Source organism: Stegodyphus dumicola, chromosome 4, assembly GCF_044657685.1.
Source record: "Stegodyphus dumicola isolate Sdum_Otavi_A_Nest chromosome 4, ASM4465768v1".
Classification (NCBI taxonomy): domain Eukaryota; kingdom Metazoa; phylum Arthropoda; class Arachnida; order Araneae; family Eresidae; genus Stegodyphus; species Stegodyphus dumicola.
Genome location: NC_140771.1, coordinates 160,563,328 through 160,586,057, shown reverse-complemented (window position 1 = coordinate 160,586,057; position 22,730 = coordinate 160,563,328). Strand labels below are relative to the sequence as shown.

The 22,730-nt window shown below is 33.2% G+C and overlaps 1 protein-coding gene across 14 annotated transcripts in view; it reads right to left on the bottom strand.

Annotated features, from left to right (window-relative positions):
* Positions 1 to 589: 589 nt before the first annotated feature.
* LOC118187907 (cell adhesion molecule Dscam1-like) overlaps positions 590 to 22,730 on the bottom strand; it is a 151,101-nt gene continuing 128,960 nt past the window's right edge. For 13 of the 14 annotated variants that reach the window (XM_085815693.1, XM_085815690.1, XM_085815694.1 and 10 more), the window contains 2 exons: positions 12,722 to 12,921; positions 590 to 5,259 (listed from right to left, as the gene is read on the bottom strand). In XM_085815693.1, the coding sequence (XP_085671819.1) occupies positions 5,167 to 5,259; positions 12,722 to 12,921 (293 nt within the window). In that variant the 3' untranslated portion in view covers positions 590 to 5,166. The remainder of the gene's footprint in view (positions 5,260 to 12,721; positions 12,922 to 22,730) is intronic. The other variant, XM_085815697.1, reaches the window with a different exon arrangement.

The window sequence follows — 22,730 nt, the reverse complement described above, 5'->3', positions numbered from 1 at the left end:
GGAAAGAAGAAAGTTAGGGAGAAAAGCAAGCAAAAATTTGTAGGGAAATTTGGCTGTCAGACATACCAAGATGTTTCAAAAAGTTGGACGCTTTTGAATATACTTTCAGGATATTTCAAAGAATTTAGGTGTTTAAAGAAAAAACACTTGGACGTGTACACCAGCAAATACCATCCATTGAGCTTGTGGTTAACAGAAAAGACAAAAACGATATCATTGCAGATTAAAGTGAAGAGCGACTGGTTTTAGACTATATGGTTGTATAAATTTAAATTACGTTATAGAACATCATATCGTTTCATAAATTGAGAATCCCATGATTTTCTCATTCGAATTATTTGACGATTCAGGAGTTTATCCAGTGATGTATGTGGATGTCACCTAAAGATGTTTTTTTTTTTTTTTCCTCCTGATGAAACAGCGGCTGAGCGGTAAAGTCGCTGAACGCTGGTAGTTCTGTCCGAGGTCCGAATCCCGCGAACGGGCTGGCTGTATGGGCATTTTCGTGGTTTTCCCCATGTGTAACGTGTATGCGAGCCAGTTTCCTTTAGAAAGTGACCCACGAAGGCATCCCTCCCCTTAGGCAGATAGCCCTAGTGTGCTTTGTCATAATTAAATAAACCAAAACCTCTTTATGAAACCAGTCTTTCCTTTCATCTCATATCTTCAAAATGTTTAGCCTCTAAAGACAAAGGCTCTGACCAAATATTGATGAAATGGATTGAATTGGATTATTAAGTTACGTCAAAGCAGGGCTATCTGCCTAAAAGGAAGGATGCCTTTGTGAAGAACTTTCTAAGGGAAACCAGCTGGCATACACGGTACACATGAGAAAATACACGAAAACGCCCATGCAACCAGCCCGTTTACCGGGATTCGAACCCCGGAGTGAACTACCAGTGTTCAGCGACTTTACCGCTCGGCCATTTGTGGGCCTTTATGAAATGGAAGGCGATAACTTTATTTAAAATGATTATCAAAAATATCAAGATATTTCGAAAATTTGGATGCTTTTTAATATAGTTGCGGAATGCCTAAAGAAAAAGAGCAAGAATAAAGTAGAATGCCTGAAGAAAAAGAGAAGAAAAAATAATTTTTTTGGATAAAATTTACTATTTGTATTTTTTTTTTAAATTTAAAACTTTTTAATCTTATGATATTTGATTCTTCTGATTTCAAAAATAAAATATTTGACTAAAATATGAATAACATTTAAGAAGCCAAATGTAGGATAAAATTGTGTAAAGCAATGGGCACAATGATAAAACTGTTTAAAGCAGTGTATGCAAGTCATCCCTAAGTTAAAATGTCGGTTATACATCTCTCTTATTTATATATATCTTTTCTGAACGGAACATTGAAAAGCGTGTTAACTGTGCTTTAGTGTATTTTCTCTTTTAATATATGCAGTTTTCAAACGCATCGTAGTCCGGGTTACAAAGTATTCCTCCGAAAGAAACGCAATTCAAATAAATAAAATCAAATTCTGAAAATTTATAATAATAAATATATTAAAAATGCTCAATTCGAAGGAATAAATAGAAAATTTTAAAACAATTATCTGAAGAGACAATGCAACACAAACAATTAAAATAAAAGTATAAAAATTTAAAAATTACCTAAAATAATAACTATGACAAAAAATATATATAAAGAAAACTATTTGAAAAAAATAAACGCTGCACCTTTATTTACGCAGTTCGAATAGGTAAATAGAAAATTTTAAAACAGTTATTCGAAAAAAACATGCAACTTAAACAATTAAAATGGAATTCGAAAAAGAAAAAATTACTTAAAATAATAAGTTATAATTAAAAATATAATATAAAGAATATTATTTGGAAAAAAGGAACGATGGTGACTTTTTTTCCTCTCACGGGAAAGGAAACTAGGTTGCCATATATTAAGAAGTTCGCCAAGTGAACTATTCTTGGCGCAAACTGACAAAAAAGTGCCAACATAAATTTGTGAATTTCTCCGTAAATTTCACTCCAGAATTTACAAAATTTCATATTTAGGCGTAATTTGAGTCGTAGAATCCAAATATGTAAAAAATTTGGTATGTTATTTCAGAAAAAGTCCGATTTTATGTCAAAACACCTATGTTAGAATAGTGCTATATATAAATCTAATATATATCCTAAGTCGCGCTTTCGAGACATGAAGAACGCAATTTGAATTTTGTCAATCGGCCCAGTAGATCGGGAGATATAGGACTGTCCCTTTTTTTTTTTTTTTTTTTTTTGAGCAGTGTACCTTTGTTTTATCACAATGCAAGAAACATATATATGTTTATGCAGATTCTTCATTATTTAATTTCTTTAAATATAATACAGGGCAGTAATATTTGATGGCAATAATTTGAAAAGTGAACCAACATTTATAGTGACCAACGCAAAATGCCGAAAAGAAATTAATAGACCTGGGCAAATTGCCCCTTTGGACTAAAAATTTAAAAAAAATCAGAAAGCCTTCACATTTTATATTATGCCCAAAAGGGCATTTTTTAAAGTTTTGTGTGTTACCTTTGTTGATAAAATATAAAATTCGTTTTTAAAACACATAAAATTCAATTCAACAGTAATATCACAAAATATTTAAAAACAGCATATCTTTAGAATTTTGGGTATACAGTCTCATGCGCTGGCGATAATTTTTTTTTTTTTTTTTTTTCCCTTGTGCAGTGTTGCCGTTTCTCACCACTTTGAAATCGTTAAGTTTGTTAATCAAAAATTTATTTGAGTTTTACAAAATTTTAAATAGATAATAAACCAAATTAAAAATTTGTGCTTCGAAGTGCGCATGTTCAGTTGGAGGTCTAGTTATCCAAATTTTAATGGCTCTAGCTACTGATGAGAAACATTCATGCATTTATGCAGATTCTTCATTATTTAGTTTCTTTTAATATAATACATAGCGATAATATTTGGTGGCAACAATTTGAAAAGTGAATCGATGCAAAATGCTGTTTTGAAATTAATAGCCCTTCTGGGATAATGTCCTTTGGCCTAAAAATCACTTCAAAATGCTCATATATGCAGTTTATTGACACAAAGAAATAGAGCATTCAGATTTTAATCACATAGAAGAAGTAATTTAGCTTTGGTTGAAATCTGTTCGTGAAGGTGTAATTATCCAAGAAAAGAAATCTGTTAAGAGTCTGGGAAGCAAATGAGTTTACAACCAGTGTCATGTGTAGTAGTCATTAGTAAATTTTTGTGCACACAAAGAGCAAAATCAGAAATGGTAGAAACTTTTCAACTTTTGTAGATAAAAAGGTACTGCATTTCGCATCACACCAGCAGAAAACTGAAAATTATTCTTGAACTTGGAAATGTACATTTTAGAGGAAAATATATAATTCGAGGAAAGACTAATATGCTAAATAATTTACCAGCAAAATTATCAACATATAGTGAAATTAGAAACTAACAAACAGCAAATTTAGTAATTGTAATGAAACTTAAATATAATTTTATTTAATTTAATTTCCTGTTAGGTTCTTTTAGCTACTGGGACAATGTTAATCATTTATTAAGTTATTTTTACAGTTTTCTGTGAGTTAATCCATTTTCCTTATCAGATCGGATATTGCGAACCAGTTTCGGTCTCAAAGTTCATTATAGCAGGATTCGACAGCGAAGAAAGCATCAGGAGATAAAATTATTTTATCTCTCAAGAAAATTTCAAAGGCCAGTAAATTAATATTTTGGGGCCAATTAAAAATTAAAGTTTGATCTTAACATACAAATAAATACCCATGATTCAGTAAATATTTCAGTGTCATGAGATGATTAAAAAAAAAAAATTACTATAAGATTTTTAGAATTCATTTTATGGGATTTTACATTTAAAAATTTGGATGTTCGTATCTAAATTTATTTATGAATCGAAAAATTGTGTTCAGCGAAAACTATTAAATCAGTATTAAAAAGTATAGTTTGTTTTTAATAATTAACTTCATTACCTTCACAAGCAGTATATTTTTCTAATGTGCATGATTTGCAAAAATGTTTTTATCCCGAAACATGATCTGAATCAACATTTCAGCTGTCAAATATATTGCCAAATAAAGTTTGTGATATTGAACTAGAAACTTGATTCATCATTATGAAATAAGAATATAAATTTACATTACACTCTTCTTTCGTGATTTTTTAAATAGCATACCCACTAGTTATGTGAAGCACGATGCTCAGTTTTCAATAATGCCGATAAACTTGAATTTTCAAGGATTATACAAATAAAAAGGCTATAGTAATATATTAGTATAGAAATTTTATGAAAAGAGATCAGTTACATTCAGAATGTAATAATAACAAGTACCACAAAATGTAACAATTTTACAAATATCAGCGAGACTACATGAAATATACAACATATTTATACTTGCATATGGGCTTTGAAAAGGCAAATCACTTCATATATGTCTTTAAATAATTTGTATTTACAAATGCAAAACTGTGAAGATAGCAAAGACAGCTTGAGATTAATCATATATGGCTTTAAAAAATGATAAATTTTAGCAATAGTTTAACTATTAAATTTTCCCTTTATGCCCTCACACTCTTTTTAATGTGTCTAATCTTTTGTCTCTAAGACTGAATTGATTTTGGTAACTTTAGAGAATTAATTATGTAATAATTTAGTATGAAACCATACTAAATTAATCATATCTTTCTGTTTATTATTTTAAATGGAGCCGCTGGTGGCTTTTGTAATACGGCGGCATCTTCCCCTGTACATTTCTGAAACTAGTTATTGTTCAGGTTTGGCCCCAGCTTTTGATCAATGAATATTAGAAGTTCCTTCAAGAAACAAGGCAACTTGAAGCTTCTCATGGCCTTGTAGCTGTAGAGCCGAATCCCATGCCCCTTGGTTCGCTTCAGAACTGTAGCGAAATTGCTTAGCTTTTCGTAAATGTCACATTTAAAGCATTTGATTAAAAAAGTAATTGATTTCCTTTGGGGGGCGGGGAGTAACATTTAATACCTACTTGGAAGAAACTTTTGCTGTTTAGGCAAGAATATATCAGTGCCTTATTTGCTTATAATAGATAATCATCATTTTCCCATGAATTATCGTGCTTTTAATCTCCAACAAATTAATTGGAAGCTATCAGGTACGAGGGAAATGTAAAAAAGTTCCATCTATAACTTGAATGGATTAACGACTGGCTCCACTTTGGTGAGCGATAACAATAGCTCCTCCAGGATTTGGCATTTGGCTCTTCAGACGTGTGTAACTTCCTGCCTGAGCCTTTAAAAATAAATAGAAAACCGAAAGCGTTAATCTGACGCAGTAGGTATGTTTAAATGATTTCTTATCTGTGTTTCTTAAAAATATAGGTATTGTTGTGCATCATAAAATATAAGGCTAAATTAGTTTGTATGTATTATAGAGCAGTGTTTCTCAAACAATTTTGTGGCATTTTTTAAGAATTTACTATGTCATTTTTTTAGTCAAAAGTTTGTTAGTTAATATTTTGAATATCTGCTGTGATAAATCACAGGCTATGATGATATGCAAGATTTAACATCAAAGCAACATAGTGATTTATAAATCAGGTCTCAGAGTGATTAATCAGTTTCCAGAACATAGACGAATCGCCGAAGTAGTGTCAAGTGAGCTCCACGATATTTAGATTATTATTCCATAGATTGTAGGATCACGTTAACTATGATCATACTATATGATTTGGGGCAGCTGGCACCTGAATACATATTTCTACATAGACGCCAGATGTCAATAAACTGGTTTTGGTTGTTCTCGATGACATAAGTTTGGATACTGACAACTGGTTGGTAGAAAATGTACAATCTGCAACTTTTGGTGGATAAAAATATGCACATCTTTCTTTTAATAGTAAAAATAGTAGCAAAATTGTTCTACAAAGTTTGTTATCCCAATATTTCGTACGTAATAATAACTTTAAAATGCCTTGGTTTTTGGCATTAAGATTAATAATTTGTAACAGTTGGAAGAAAGGATCGATGACGTTTCTCTTTGTATTGCTAGTATTGTCGTTGAACAAGTGTTATGGCAGTGGCAGAATTGATTGTACCTATGTTTTGTTAACAACGATTATTTTCAGCGGATTTAGTTCCTTACGGTCATAGCAATAAGGAACGTTTAAAAAACGAAATGTAATTAGATATTAAATCCGACTTGTCTAATATTCTTCAGAAATGTAAATTTACTTCTGCAATTTGTTAGGAAATTGTAATGCATATAATAGTTTAATGCATCTCATTAACTGCATGTTTTATGAATTTTATTACCTTTAGCTTTTATCTTTAATGAAAATAAATATTTGTTTTTATTTTTCTTTAGTGCAAAAATGTTTTTATTGCATCAATCTGCAAATAACACAAGTAATTGATTGCTGATACGTAGAGAAGCTATATTAAAACTGTATGTTGGTGATATTTTAAAACTGAAAGATGTATTTTCTTAGTCGTTAGGTAGTGGCGTTTCTCTGCAAATATTCCATGTAATCCGATTGTTTTGGAAGATATACTTGGATGACTTAGAGCGAAGGAATTTAATAGAGTCTGCCTAATGAAAAATTAAAGTCTATTACAACGCAAATTAACAGAAATTGAATAGATCTGAAAATTTACATCAAACACACGAAGAGGCTGATTACAAGAAAAGCAGCAATAGCTTTGGATGACGGTACTTCAAGTGCTTAATGCTGTCTACAACATATTTTGAACTAAGTTTCTGAAAATCTAATGGTCGTAACTGCAACGAATTGTTATTTATGTTTTCCCCTTTAAGTAAACTTTGTTAGAAGCTAGTTTTAAATCTGAGAATGCTAAAACTACTTTTGCAAACTTCATATTACGATAACATCGAGTGTAAACCTGAACGCTTTTAAGTTTATTTGTATAAATAAGGGAAACGAAAAGAGAGAAATCAGGAAAATTTTGTTGTTATCTCTACTACTGAACTGCATTTACTGAAATGTAGCTTCTGGTGAAGAAATTGCCTAAATGTCACGCAAAATAAATAAATATATCCACAAAAAACATATTATTCATATTAGAAAGAGAATTTATATTTTTTACTTTAAAATAATATCATAAATAATCGCGGTAAAATAACAAGTATGATTATGATGCTTTGCATAGATTGTAATAGTTTACATAGAGACATTTTATGAAGTGAAATAATCTTAAAATTTCCTTCAAAGTAAATAAATTAAAAAGTGCTAAATTTCAGAAAGGAATTCTGATTTGTCTTTTCCGACTGAGGCAAAACAATACATATTTTAGCTTAATTTGTCCTTATGTGGCTTTTATTTTTGCAACCATAGTAACGTACTCAAGTCTTCTTCCAACAACAGGTGCAATCTTGCGCTCCTTGCCACGATGAATTTCATAGGCTTGTCACTGTCAGACAAGTCAGATGTATTTCTAATCACAGAAATATTTTAAATGGCCCATATATCTCTGTTATGGCATTTATAAGCTTAAAATAATCAGTTTTGAACTAAAAATTAAGAAATCTAATTTTTTATAAGGTTCTCGGTTTCTAATGAAGTTTAGTAAAAGTGTATACTCATGATAAAAAGAAAATACAAAGCATTTAACTCTCTTCCGATAAAAAAAAATTGACCAATATATTTAATTTTAAATTTTGAGAACATGTTTATGAATCGTACGCAAGCTAAAGAGAAAATGTTTGCATCTCTACGTAAGTAGAAATGAAATGTTTGTTTAGAAAAAGGTTTCTGCTAATAGATTAATAAAATATCAGTTTACAAAAATATTCCAGAATCTAATAAATTAAATAACGAACACTGCTATGCAAAGTATCGTCAAATTTACTGATAAATATAAATGTTTCCAAAAAAGATTTTATTCACAGAATCGTAGAGAATTTGTATTCTAGAAAACAGTGGAAGGCTTCCGTATTAGTACAAATAATGTACATCTTGTAACATTATTTGCTTGAATTAAAAATGGCAAATATTTCTAGTTCAGTACATTTTTGTATGATTATTAGATTATGAGTCTAAAGTAATAAAACTGCATGAAAACATTAATAAAGTATTTTTCGCATTTGAAAACTTATATATTACTTGCATGAAAAATTCTCATACCATATGTAACAAAGAGTAGAGAGAAAAGAAATTAAATTAATTGAATTAAAGAAGACAAAAGGAAAAAAAAACAATCTGGAGTTATTCTAATATATATTTTTAACAGACCCTGCAAAGAAAGCCGAGAAAGATTTCTAAAATCTTTGTCTTATTTTGGTCAGTTCGGAGTCAAATTTTTTGTGGTTTATTTTTAGAATAAGTATAAACTTTTACTAAATATAGCTACAGAGACCATAAAAGTATACGAAAAGTTAAAATTCAAGATTTTTACAAAATTGACTTTTGAAATTTAAAAAGGCTAAAACATAAATATTCGCGTCATTTAAAAAATTTTTGTATTGAGTAGTATATGTCTGCCGCCAACAGATACGAAAATAAATGCCGCATGAGGAGTTTTACGGACACAGTGTATAATGCATCTTTAATTATATTTGGTTTACATTTATCGTTTAAATTATTAAAATGAATTTTGTTTTAATATTTTAGAATTTTAATTGTTAAAATTTATATTTAAATACCAATTCATTAGCTGATAAACTTCAGTTCTTTTAATATTTTAATAAAGGTAAGGAAATTATTCGATTTCTTATCTATGAAAACGACTTAAGAGTGGTTATACATATCGCTATAAGAAGGTCTTTTTTGAGAAACACTGTTCTAGGCATTTATCATTTGCTTTAAATCGTACAAGGAAGGAAAAATTGTATATTTAGAGAGAAATACGAAAGTGGTGTTCATTAATGTGTTGCACTTAAGCAGCGATACTAGAGAAAAATATCTCTTTTTTGGGGCATAGCTTGAGTTTTTGCATTAGTTTTATAGCAATATCATTCCTTAGTTTCTTATTCTGAATTTCATACTCGAAAGTTGACAGTTTACATTCGTAGATTTAATCTATATCATACACACATTATGTATACGGGGTGATCAGAAAGTTTCTGTTCGATAATTCTTCCATCCCATTTTTATGACGTGCACTGTGTACAATGTCAGGAGCTGTAAAAGCGGTAATCGAAACATGAGTTTAGATGCATCCAGCTTGGACCGGTTTGCAGCCATCACTATTAGGAGATGGCTGTAAAAGGACACAAACTGACTCTAGTATGAAGGTGCGTACTTTCTGAGCTCCTTGCCTGTGCGATGGATTTTGATTCAGACGCGGCGGACGGGGATGACTTCCCCGCGTTACCTCGTGTCGATCTCGCTACCTCTGCTCAGGTGAATTTGGATATGAACTTTATTACGGGTTCTCCGACTGCTAATACCAGTGGATCTAGTTCAAATTATGAATGTGTAATTGCAGACTGGTTTTCTGCTTGTGATTTAGAGAATTTTTACTATGATGTTGCAAAAGCTAAAACTGCTAAACTAAAACATCAATGCGATATTATGAAAAGTGCTCTGCCTGAAAGGTGGGCTAAAAAGGACTGTACTGAACTGGACAATTTCACGATGGGATTTCTTGATGGAATAAGGCTGTTCAACAGATAAATCTCCGAATTAGAAGGTAAGTGCAATTTATACCTAGCAGGTCATTCCATATTAACCTCTGATAACTATAATGGTGGTACCGTAAGTGTTAAGCCTAATTTTGTTGCACGTGGTCCTGGACCGGGCAACACATCTAAGAGAAAAAGTAATGTAAGTGACTCTGATCTTTCTGAAAATGATAATATGTTTAAGAAACTTAATAAAACTGCTAGAGCTCCTAAAGCTAAGACTAAATTTTGTGCAACTACATCTAATAAATCTGAAGTATTAAGTCATGCAAATATTGTTGATAACAGTGTAACTCCAGACTGGGATAGAAATTCTCAGCCTGAAAATAATGATGCAGCTAATTCAAATTCAAATATATCTGTAAATATTTCATCTAATAATATTTGTAACATAAATATAAATGCTAGTAGTTCTCAACAGCAAGCTCCTACTGTTGTTCAACGTGTAATTCTCTCCATAATGGTTAGGCCTGAGGCAAACGTTAAGTTTAATGATTTTGCTAAGTACTTAGCCACTAAATTACCTGATGTCAAGGTTTTATTCTGTTTGAGTGGTGAATTTCTAAAGGTTCTATCCCGCACTGATAATGATCATAGGACTCTGAGTAAATACTTTCTCGAAAAAGGACATCGGTCATTTTGTAGTCAATCTTAGGCATGAAAAGCCTGTTAAGCTGCTACTGAGAGGTCTACCTTCTGATATGGAGGTCTCCGAAATCAAAGATGAGTTAGTTAAGCAAGTATTCAAGGTTCACAAAGTAGTGCAGCTGACAAAAAATAGGACGCGAGCCCTCATGCCCTTATTTCAAGTATAGTTATTTAAAAATGAAGTAATCGATCGAGTCCATAAACTGACTGACCTGTGCCTATTTTCAATTACGATGGAAAAATATGTTTCGAAATTCCAAGTTCTGCAGTGCTTTAACTGCCAGAAATGGCACCACTCCTCGGAGAATTGTCATGTTTCCCCACGATGCGTGAAATGAGCTGGACATCATAAGACTCAGGACTGCGATAAATGACGCTTAGACGTCCCTAAGTGCTTTAACTGCAGAAAAGAAGGTCAGCCAGCCTCGTATAGGGGTTGTGAAAAATTTCCTAGCCTTAAGAGACCTAAAAAGCCTTCTTCTGATCGCCGCAATGGTGTAAGTTATGCTCAGACTTTAAAATCAGGTAGTGAAGAACAAAATGCCAATTTCTCTTCGGAACCTGCTGCTATGGACGTAAATTTTTCTACAAATCTCACCAACAGTAGAAACGGCATGAACTCCAGTAGTTTGTCAAACGGAAGTAATCTGATGGAATTATTGAAACTAATGAAAATTCTATCTGAATTTCAAAAAGCATTTGGAACTAACCTACACGAGGTCACGCAAATTTTTAAAAGTAAATTGCCTGTTATGCAAGCTGCAAATGACTTAGGTACTAAATCTAACATCCTCTTCTCTGTTATGGAGGAAATAAACGCTTTAAATTAACTTAACTTCCTATGCAGCTTTTTTTGTGCTAATGGTTAGTAGGTCTCTCAAAAATTAATTCTTTAATACATTTATAAAAATATGTAATAGAATGTTTAAAAAATATGTAATTTTCTGTATTTAAATGTTTATATTTAACTGTTTAACTTATGGTACCATCTCTTGCTTTGGTTAAGACTGTTGGGTATTTTTGCACTCCTTAATTTTTGCTTCCTCCCAAGTTAAAGTACTCCTCATCTTACTTGCATTTTCCAGCTTAAATTTGTGCGTCACCACTGGTGTTCCACTTCCTACACTGTTCCTGATCGACGTGTTGTCTATTCGGAAACTCTATACTTGCTTTTCCAAACGAGTTTTTCAACCTAATGTTCTCCCTCTTCTATGCTGGGACACATTACAGATCGAAAATCGTCAACATGGTTAGCCCGGGATAGCGCTGCCGCGCGGGTGCCTGATGTTTGCGAACTGCGTTCGCCTGAGTCGACATAAACTGACGTTGTGACGTATCCACCAAGTCGCACGTTTTGACAAATCTGAGTGCAATTAAGGGAACTTTGTAAGAGGTGTCATGCTATTTTGTACTTTCTTGTAGTGCAAGAATCATAAAGCAGAAGTTAAATTTCTTAAACGGCAAACCTCTCACCTTCAGTCTAGATTTCTCATTGTGTTCCCCTCTCCATTCTGTCATCTTATAAGGTCTCTGAAAAAAATTATGATTTGAATCTGACTATGGCAGAATATGCTCATTGCAGCGGGTGGCAACGTCCATTTTTGCTGCGCCACGTGCGTGCGCGTTTGTCATAGCGCGAGGACCAAAAACTTGAACTTTTTCGCCGAGAGATTCTCTTCTTGACTATTCGTAGTCAATGTTTTCGACGTCGGCTCGTGGCTGTGTTCATTTTAAAAATTTACCTTTAAAATGTTAAATAAAGTTGAGTTAAATTGGTTTTCAGTGAAGTTGTGGCCTTTTGAAAACCTTCTGATAAGTCTGGAGTATAATGACGTCGAACCATAGGACGATGGGTTACAGAAGGTTGTATCGAATGTTAGATAATAACAGACTGTTACAAGATTTTGTACCTTTATCCTAAATCAAGGATAAAACCTCGAATGGAAGCTTTTTGATCACCCTCCAATAATTCATTATAGAGATATTAAACAGCCCCTTCAAAAATCTTTCCCTCGGGTACGGGTCTGTGTGAACAAATTGGCGTTTTATAGCACCACTATAAATCATAAACGTTAAATTAAACACATGAAAAGTTTTGATATGTATTCTAGTTCCATGTATCTGTGCTTAGCAGATAGCACTATTTCTAGCATATATGAAAGTAAAATAACGTTAGAAAATTGAGCGAGTAATACGTTAGTTGCTATTAGTTCCACAATACTTTTCTTAATCCCAGCAATGTTCCTGCAGTTTTCAATTTCGCCGAGCTTTGTATAAAACGCCGATTCATAGTATCCTCTCCAATTATTCACTGTTTCTCATTAATTTCTAAATTTGAATTATTTAGCCACAGCTACGAACTTGTACTGAAACATTTTCGTGCTACAGATTCTGAATTCAGAATTAGAAAACTATTGTATCATTAACAATTTTGAACTACAGTACATTTTACAGAGCTTCTTACATTTCCCGGTACTCCCGGATTGGCCATGTCCCATGGCGCATCATATGCATCGTCATCATCAGGTATGCCTACTGGATGTCTTTGACCCATAGGTGGAGTGTAAGAGGGTGGCCTTGCTACTGGGTCACAGTACGAAGTATCTCTGCCTTGTAGGGGAACGCGAGTAGGCATCAGCCTACAGTCGAGAGGTTGACAAGCAGCTAAAAAAAAAAAAAAAAAAAAAGAACAATCTATTTATTGTATACGAACGAAATCGTGTCAAGTAGTAAAGAAATCACACGTTATGATTTATGAAATTTGAATCACAGGTTATGATACGTTTAAAAAGAGGGGGATTAGATAGTAATACACTGTTGCAATATTTTTGCCTTGCAATGCGTTTCACAAACTTCTAGAACTAACTACTGTAAAGAATTATATTTCATTTTTTATCTGCATAGTTGTAATATAATTTTGGAGTATAAAACAATGCCTTAAATGAAAGCTCTGTGTGTAAAGTTTTACTTATAGCACATTCTGTATCACTGAATTTTGAATATTGAACAACAGTTAGTTGAATTAAGTGCGAAGTTGCGTATCCCAAAATTTAACTTGATACAAATTGCAAATAAAATACAGTTACTTTCTTTGGGGGAGGGGAAGGCTTAGTGCAATATTGCCTGATTCTTAATATACTTATCAAAGGCTTCTAAGCGCCCATCTCACCTAAATTTTAGACCTTCAAAACACCTTTTTTATATTTTTATAACTGGTTGTGATACGCACAGAATTTTTGCTATACTGATAAGAAAATAGTTAACACTTGGTTTAAAAATCAAGGCTAATTTCCAAAAATTATATTACATTACAAAATATAAGTAAATTTCTAACCAATTTCATAAAAATCGTAATTGTATCTGAGCTTAGTAAAATTTTGAAACTTTACAAAATAATTTTAGGAATGAGCTAATAAACGTATTCATCCTGATATTAAATGCAGAAATCATACGGTAAAATACTCTATACTGGTATTCCTGTTAATATTTTTATAATTGTGCGAGACAAAATTAAAATCGCATGGAATTAAATTATAGCTGCACAGATCAGTTTATGTAAATATGAGCCAAATTCACTTAAATAACCATCAACAAAGGCATGCTTCCCCTTAAACAAAGAACCCTCCGTGTGCTTCGCCATAATGAAATGAAATTAAATTCTGATTCAATAATTGCTCGGGAAAATTTGGATCAGCGGTAACTCTGTCGAGGACCTACACTCATGTCCATAAATTAAGGATAATGCAAAATCAGTCAAAGGAAGAGTTAGAAGCAAAACAAATTTGACTTATTTGTAAAGCTTATTTATTAAACAAAAGGTAAAGAGCAAAAAAGATGCTATACGTTTGATATTATTAAAAAAAATTGCGATTTTTTCTCCATGGAACAAGTTACAAAAAAAAAAAAAAAAAAAAAAAAAAAAAAAAAAAAAAAAAAAAAAAAAACTATTTACAAAAAAAAAAAAAAAAACCCTATTTACAAAAAAAAAAAAAAAAACAATATTACATGGTTGGTATGGTTGTTAATACATTGTATGCCTCCCAGACGATGCAATACAGTCCGTACAACGCCTAGGCATGCTGAGTATCAAATTATCGATCTTATCTTGGGGGATATTACACCACTCAAAAAGCAATGCTCTCCGAAGTTCCGGTAGACATGTAGGAGGAGCTTGACGGGCTGCAACTCGTCGGCCAAGTATGTCCCACACGTGCTCTACTGGATTCAAGTGCGGTGAGAATGCTGGCCAGTCCATACGGGTGATATCCTCCGATTGAAGCCATTCGCTTACGATGTTTGCACGGTGAGGACGGGCGTTGTCATCCATAAACACAAATTGTGTGCCCATGGCGCCCTGAAACAAACATACATGTTGTTCCAGAATGACGTCCCGATAGATTTGGCTCATCATGGTTCCAATTTGAACATGCATGTTAGTTCTGGAACCCAGAATAATTCCACCCCAAACGAGCACTCCTGCACCACCGTAACGGTGTCGTTCAATGACGTTTTCTTGGTGGTAACAGATACCTGGAGCTCTCCATATGAAAGTTCGGCGAGAAACAGACTGCAAGCTAAACCTGGACTCGTCGGAAAACATCACACAAGCCCACTGTTGCGGTGTCCACAATGCATGCTCTCTACTCCAGGCTAACCGCATGCGACAGTAAATTGCAGTAAGTGGAACGCAACTGACAGGTCTAGAAGCATATAGACCAATCTGCCCTAAGCGTCTGTACACGGTCTGCCTTTAAATTGTGGTATCAGTGGCTGAAGAGAGCTGATGAGACCGGTCTGAGGCTGTGCTCCGCTTGTTTCTTTTGGCAGTAACTGCCAAATACCGGTCCTCATTCGGCGTTGTAACTCTGGGGCGACCTGTGCTGTAACGTCTACTCACATTACCATCATCTTGGAATCGTTGCCAAAGCCTGGAGATGGCACTGGGCAATTCCAAGTTCGTCTGATACTTCCAGTTGAGTACGCTCACATTCCAGACGGCCGATAATTCTACCACGTAAAAAAAATTATCCAAATGCGTTCTTTGTGTCATAACTATTCGGTTATTGCACTGAAATGCTTATAAAGCGCCTGCGAACAATTTTACTTCTTTTCCTGTATTCCTTATATATCACTCTCTTACACTCTCGTCATTGTGACGTACCATCGGTGTCATCTGGTTACTTCCTGAAATTTGCATATGATTCTTGAAGATGTGTGTACTGATTTTACAGACGATATATTTATTTTACAGTTCGATTTCCGCGTGACTCCGAATTATCCTTAATTTATAGACATGAGTGTATTAAGCTTCCTTTTAGTGTAACGTAGTGGCACAATGTCCTTTTTGAGCCAACACTTATCAGTACGTCCTTGGCTAACAAACAGGCTATTTTCAAGTAACTATATTTATTTTTTAATTAACTTTGTAGACAGCTTTGTAGTTAGAATAATATCGATACCAAATGTAATATTTAGCATATGAGAAATAAAAGTGCATTTTGAACACTTTCTTCAATAGAATAATTGTAGTATTAAATTTTTAAGGTATAAAATGCAATATGACATTTACGAATTAATGAAAACTCATGGGAAACAACAACTGGATCAAAATCAGTTTCCGGCTAATCTTTAGAATATGGTAACAGGTAATTTGGCGACATTTTGGTAAGGCGATAAAGGTTACTAGCTAGGACTTTAGCAATAATCTGAGAAGTACACAGTTCGAATCACAGATTATTTTGGCTCAGAGAAATGAGAGATCATGAGACATGTAATGTGACATTTTCCGGAAAATTCCGATCGTGATTTTAGCTAATAAGCACTTAGAAACAATTTCGCTGCTAAAGTGCAGAATCGCCCACTTATTTGTTTGGCGCTTTTTACAAGAGTAAGAAGAATTGGATTTTGACAATTTTCTTTAACTTTTTAAGTGAAAATAGGTCGATGTGTACATAGATTAAGTCAAGAGTGTGCGCAATGCCATTTTTGTGCAACTCTAGGATTATTTTTTTTAAGTGAAAATAGGTCGACGTGTACATGGATACCGTGTATGTGCAATTCTTAAAAACGCGGTAAGCAGTTTGCGATTCTGCACTTTCTCCCAATTTCGCACCTAATCTTCGTCATGATTAAGCAATTTTGTTCCATAAAAGTTCTAGTATAAGCGTAATTCGGCTAGCAGATTGTTGGAAAAAATGCTGAGTTAAAAAAAAAAAAAAAAAAAAAAAAAAAAAAAATTGCCTTTACTTCGTGAAAACAAAATGGCGTCCAAAACAAAACTAACAGATTGCTGTAGCAGGGTTGGTCGCTAAAAAATCGCCAAGTTACCATAATGTAAAGATTCACCCAGTTTCCAGTTGTACGGTTTCACAAATCTACATATTAGTTTCTCTGACAAAAACAATTGTAATAATCTTACCACGGAAGTTCAAATTCCACAAAAGTCCTAGAATTGTAGAAAGATTTTAAAGTCGGCTTATCACTATATCATTCTGAATGATCTGAGTATCAACGTGTTACGGTCAACTCACCGAGAGTCAAAAGAGGTACTATATGTATAGCGACATTTCGGAGAAATTAGTATGTTTTTGCTACTGAAATTTGGAGTTCTGCTTATATACGAGTTCAAAATTATTTACACACAATTTCATCACAAAAATGACATTATAAGTTGAATAATTGAAAAAAAATATTACTTTATTTAATCTTAACTTAAATTAATCAAAGTTTCTAAGACCAATATCCAATTCAGAATTAGAAACTAGAAATTCTCTGTTGTTTGCTAAAAGAAAGTCCCCGGGTGAATGCCATTCATTCTCTGTATTCCACTATTAATCCGTTCTCATCCGCTTCGTAGATAATAAAATCTTAAGCTCTGTCCATAACATTGCTCAAGAAAAATGATATCTTTCAGTTTAAAATTACCAGAACACGCAATCTCTTTGTGTGTGTGCGTGCTTGCGCGAGCGCGTCTAGTTATGTTTCACTATATAGCAGAAATGAAGAATATCGCATTTTACACGTAATAAAATTGAAAGTGTAATTCGAGGAGGAGGAGGAAATGATTACCACAACTAAGATGGAAAGTTCGCATGCTACTGCCAGATCTCCAAAATGATGTGTATACTCAAAAGTTGGAAGAAATAAGTTCCCTTTCTACTGTCAGCCCTATTTTTCAAATTGCAGCTGAAGAAGAATTAACATCTTCAGCTCGTTTGATGGGTCTAACTAAGTTAACCAATCAAAACATTTGCTTTATGGATGATATACATAGCTGGAATTGTAGAAAGATTTTAAAGTCGGCACGGATTTTCAATTTTGGCTAAATATTGAACCAAAATCTTATCTTTCGGCTTATGCATGGATCGACTTATAGTATTTGAAAACTACAGTATGTAAAAATGCCATAACGAAGTTGAGCAGAAACGCAGAAGAAAAAGCCTGATATAATCAGTACCTTTTTTTCTACTTTCATGGCACTCGCGTTTATTGTCACCAGATTTTGTCATCCAACTTATCCGCGTTCGAGAATGTGAAATAAAGTATAATTTCCATTGAAAACAGAAACAATTAAGCAGATCATCGAACATTGCTTTCAATCACCCTTTTAATCGAAAGTAGACGTCATCTAAAAGAAACTTTCTCCTTGCTTGACTCATTGCACTTTCTGCTACGGAGAGCTGAGAATGATTATGTCATCGCGAGATATTTTTCTTTTCTTATAGCCAATAAATATGTTTCTACTTTATAACTGTATTTGTTACATATCGCAATGTGGGCTACCCAATAATAAAGTAAGGTACTTTCATTCTACTGTAATATTTGCTTATCATCAGTAATCTATCTGCTTTTGTATTTACAAACAGATGAACTGCGAGTTCCTTTAAACATTTGATTATGAGACCCAGTGCGTGTTTACTTCCATATCAAGGTAAGCTATAAAGAATAAAAATATAAACAGAAAAGAAACTCTGTCGTAAATTACCATTGGATAATAATAATAATAATAATAATAATAAAACCAAGCGCTAAGCCAAAAGTGAAACAAAATTAACATTATTGTGTACTGCGCATTTGAAAAATAGGAGCAAAAATGGCTTCTAACTGTGAAAATAAATACTTATTTGTAAAATTAAATAATAACTATATACTATGGAAATACAAACTAGAAATGATTTAGAAAAAGGAAAATTTGTGGAGATCTAATCGCAAATGATACTAAGCGCTGAATAGATAAAACGAGACGAACAAGTATAAACTACCATAAGTCTACTCGTAGAAGACAATCAGATCGTACACATAAGAAATAAAATAACAGCTAAAGAAATACGGAAAAAATTAAAGAAGATTTACGAAAGCAAAAAAAAAATCTCTCCAGTAAACTCTACCTTCTCAGAAAGCTGTGTACGTTTAAAGTTGAAAACGAATAGAAGTTCGAACACATCAACAAAAAAGCTCTAGATCGTAGATGAACTAAACTGCTAGGAATCGGTAAAGAAAAAAATGACAGTCATAGTGCAGCACTCTTACTAATCGGTTTACCAAAAAGCTAGGAAAATATTATTACAGCTTTAGAAGCCTTAGAAGCACGCCCAGAAGAAGAACTAAGCTTGGAATATCTAAAAACTAAATTGATTGAGAAATGCTCGAGAAGAAAGGAAGGCATGAGAACCGAAGAGATAGCTGCTTTCAAAACGAATTTTAACACTGTTGTGTCGTCATCATATATTTATTTCACAAGATACTTTGCACAAAAAAATAAATAAAATAAAATAAAAATAAAAAAATGCTGCTCAAAAACGCATACAACTCCACGAACGATTTTCCTAGTCTCATTCCCGCCTCACATTCACTTGACACGCGCCAGTTCTGCGTTCGATTACGATTGAGTTCTGCAATCTCGAAACACCACATCCCTCCCCTTTATCATAAGTTGAGTCTGTTTGGGGGTCGTCGAATTCTGGTGGACCATAGCAAAGGTTGCGGCACAGCTGATGTCTTTGGTGACCTATTTGTATCAGCAGCAGGTCCGGTGAATGGAACATGGAGGTAGGAAGTAAGATGGAGTCGCCCTAAACAAGTTTCTCCGTACCCTGCTCTGAAGCACCGGCGATCCCTACGTGGTGACCAAAACATTGGGTCATTTACCATTGAGTTCTATGAGATTTGACGCATTCGGGTGTAAACATTTTGTAATTACGTCGTAAATATACATATAAATGTATATATTTTCTTTTTCTACAACACTTCAGAGTCCTAAGTATGTGAAAACAACATATTTTTAAACAACATTTCATTCTGAACGGAATTAAATGCTATACTTTTCACAGGACAGTTTTCTCAGAATGGTTTAATTTGAATGAAATATTTTCACAAGTTTTCGTTAATTACATTAGAAAAAAAAATTAAGGTAATTGGATTTTATTTGGTTAAGGTACAAAAATTAAGATCAAAGTTTATTGTATTATTAATATTAAAATTATGCATTATTTCTTTTCTATTTATAGAGCTTCTTCCTAAAATACTTTCTTAAATATGACATGATTTTTTTGGCTTCTTTTAAATCGAAAAATGTAAGTCAATTTATAATTAATGCTCTATTCGGTTCATTTTAAATTAGAGAATTATTAGGAATTAGCGAAATACTTTAAATAAGTATTTCGCTAATTCCTAATAATTAAATAGATATTAAATAGTATTTGACTTTCTCTGAACATTTCTGAAAGGGAATAAAATAAGTTTTTTTTTTTTTTTTTTTTTTTTTTTTTTTTTTTTAAGTATTATTTAAAACTTGTAACTGAGTTATTATAAAATGTAAAGGGAATAATTCTTTTATACTTATCAGATTTTTTTTTTTATCCTTCATTTCAACAATACATATTCCAAAACTCTTTATTACGTTCTTAAGTGCGCATCTCGTAGCATTTGCTTTACAATACCTTTTAACAGATTGCTTTCCAATACGAACAATTCTTGCTTAAATAATTTTATAACGTATTTGTCAACAGGATTTCAATTTGTGTCTACAATTCAATATTAAGGTTATTATATATTTAGATAACATTTATAATCATTATAAATTAGATACATTTAATCATTAGATTTCTTCACAGTACTTTCACAGTTGTTTATAAGTGAATAAATTCTTCATTTCAAATACATTTATAAATAATTTAATGAATATTTAAGTATTTTGTCAAAGGCAGATACATGCTTTTTGCAAGCACATGCATAAATACCCATACATATTTCCTATTTATCATTTCCGGCATGTGCAAATCTTTAATTTCTGTGCATTCACTATATTTTTCGTGTAAAGTAATTTACACTAATTTAGCATACACCCGAAAGTTTTACATAAAAAATATATATGAATATAATTTGAATGAAAATTATAAGTATTATTTTTAATATCCACTCAAACGTCAGTTTTTCTTCACAATTCCTCCACGATGGCATCTCTCTCTTTAGGCAGATAGCCCTTGCATGCGTTACTCTATTTAATAAAAACTTAATCTGACCTATGTGCCTAATTACAAATATTTTAACATACATAATTTTATATTTACATTTAGCCATCAAGTTTCAAACTTTTCAAATCTTCTAGAAAATAAATTTTGGCATATCTCTTTTAGCAATTTTCTTAAAATCTATATTTTTGTAGTGCAACAGCTTAGAATTTTATAAAACAAATTCATAATCAAAATCGCTGTTGTTAGTTATCGAAAAATAACCAAGGATGTGATTTTTGCGTAAATGTCAGTAAACTATACAAATTGCTATTATCCATTACACTATGAATGTTTCTTTCATGCGAGAGTGTCCCTTTTTCGATTTCTATGGAACTGTCGTGTGTCGAAATACTATCAGAATCTTGTCAAGCGAGCTTCTGAATGTAAACAAAGAACACCCCGTCTGGTGACCCAAGCTTCAAAGCAGTGCTTCACTTCTAGCTCGGAATGGCCCCTCCTCCCTTTCCTACCTCCATGGAATGGAACCTCATAAAATCTTGGGTTCAGAAGATGACACACTCATCTCTCTGGCGGCTATTATCTTAGGATGGTTCTGGGACTCCAATCTTATCAGCTTCTTTGGAAATCGCGAGAGGTGGTGGATGACGTGTGTAGCCATCATTATTAATGTTTCCTCCATTATGCACTGTTTTGTATTAGCTGAGAAATACTTAACGACAGAGGAGAATCTTGTCTAATAGCGCATGCGTCACCAAAATTGGCGCTGAAATATATTCTGTGAGAAACTTGATTTTTGTTGTACGTTCGGAGTTGCGATTCATATGTTACTCTGTAAGAAAGAAACCTAGCGCCAGTGTGTCGCTATGGAAAAATAAATGTATTGAAAGTCTGAGCATGTTATTTTCTGTAAAGTGTGTGGTGTTATTTTATTGTGGTATATAGATATCGACGGGAAATAGAATAATTCAATTTATGCATCTGGTGGACATCTCGCTGCCATAGTTGAACGTCTACATTTGTAGTGTAATGTAGCCGTCCATCCTTGGTTTGGCCGGTTCCAAATGTCCATCGCCTGTCGCCCTGGCGATAATTTCTTACTGCAATTTTATCGCCAACCCTAAATTCCAGTCTGCAAACTCGTAGGTTTCTTTTCGAACTCTATCTGCCACCCTCCTTTTAAGATCTGGTCTCAATAAGTCAGTTTTTGCTCGACCTTCCCTCTTCAGCATTGGCATTGCAAGGCTCTGTAAAGTAGTTCGGAGTCTTTCTGCATTGTATTAAAAATGTACTGAGTTTTTGTCTCGTAATTTTGTATGGTTCTTAAGGATTACTTTACTGTAAACATATATCGTTCAGCCAGCCTATTACTCGTTGATTTATATGATACTGTGGTTTTGTGTTTGATTCCATTACTCTGTAGGAATATTATCAAAAACATGCTCTCAAAATAGGTCCTGCATAATCAATGTGAATATGGAGCGCTCAGGTATTCCCAGTGATGGGTCTTTATCTTCCGAAGATCTAATTTATGTTTTGCACTTTCAAAATGGTTTTGGGAAGTATCTTCGATATCCTTACCGATGCCATTCCAAAATACATAAGATCTAGCAAATGCTTTCATCTTTGCAGTCTCTAAGTCTCTGCGGTGCAACTCTTTTAACACACTCTCACGGTATCATTTTGGAACACAAACGCGTTGGCCATACAGTATACAGCCATCTTGGAGATTGTATTTCATCTCCTTTCCTTTCAATTTACCGCCGCTTTTAAGTATTCGTAGCACAAGACTGAGTTCTGCACCAATTTCAGTTTCTTTAGCCAAATCTCTGGCCAGTGATAGTGACAATGACACATATAAATCTAATACATATCCTAAGTCGCGCTTTCGAGACGTGAAAAAACGCGAAAAGTTGAATTTCATCAATCGGCCCAATAGAACGAGAGATATAGAACTGTTCCCCCCCCCTCTCTTTTTTTTTTTTTTTTTTTTTTTTTGTTTAG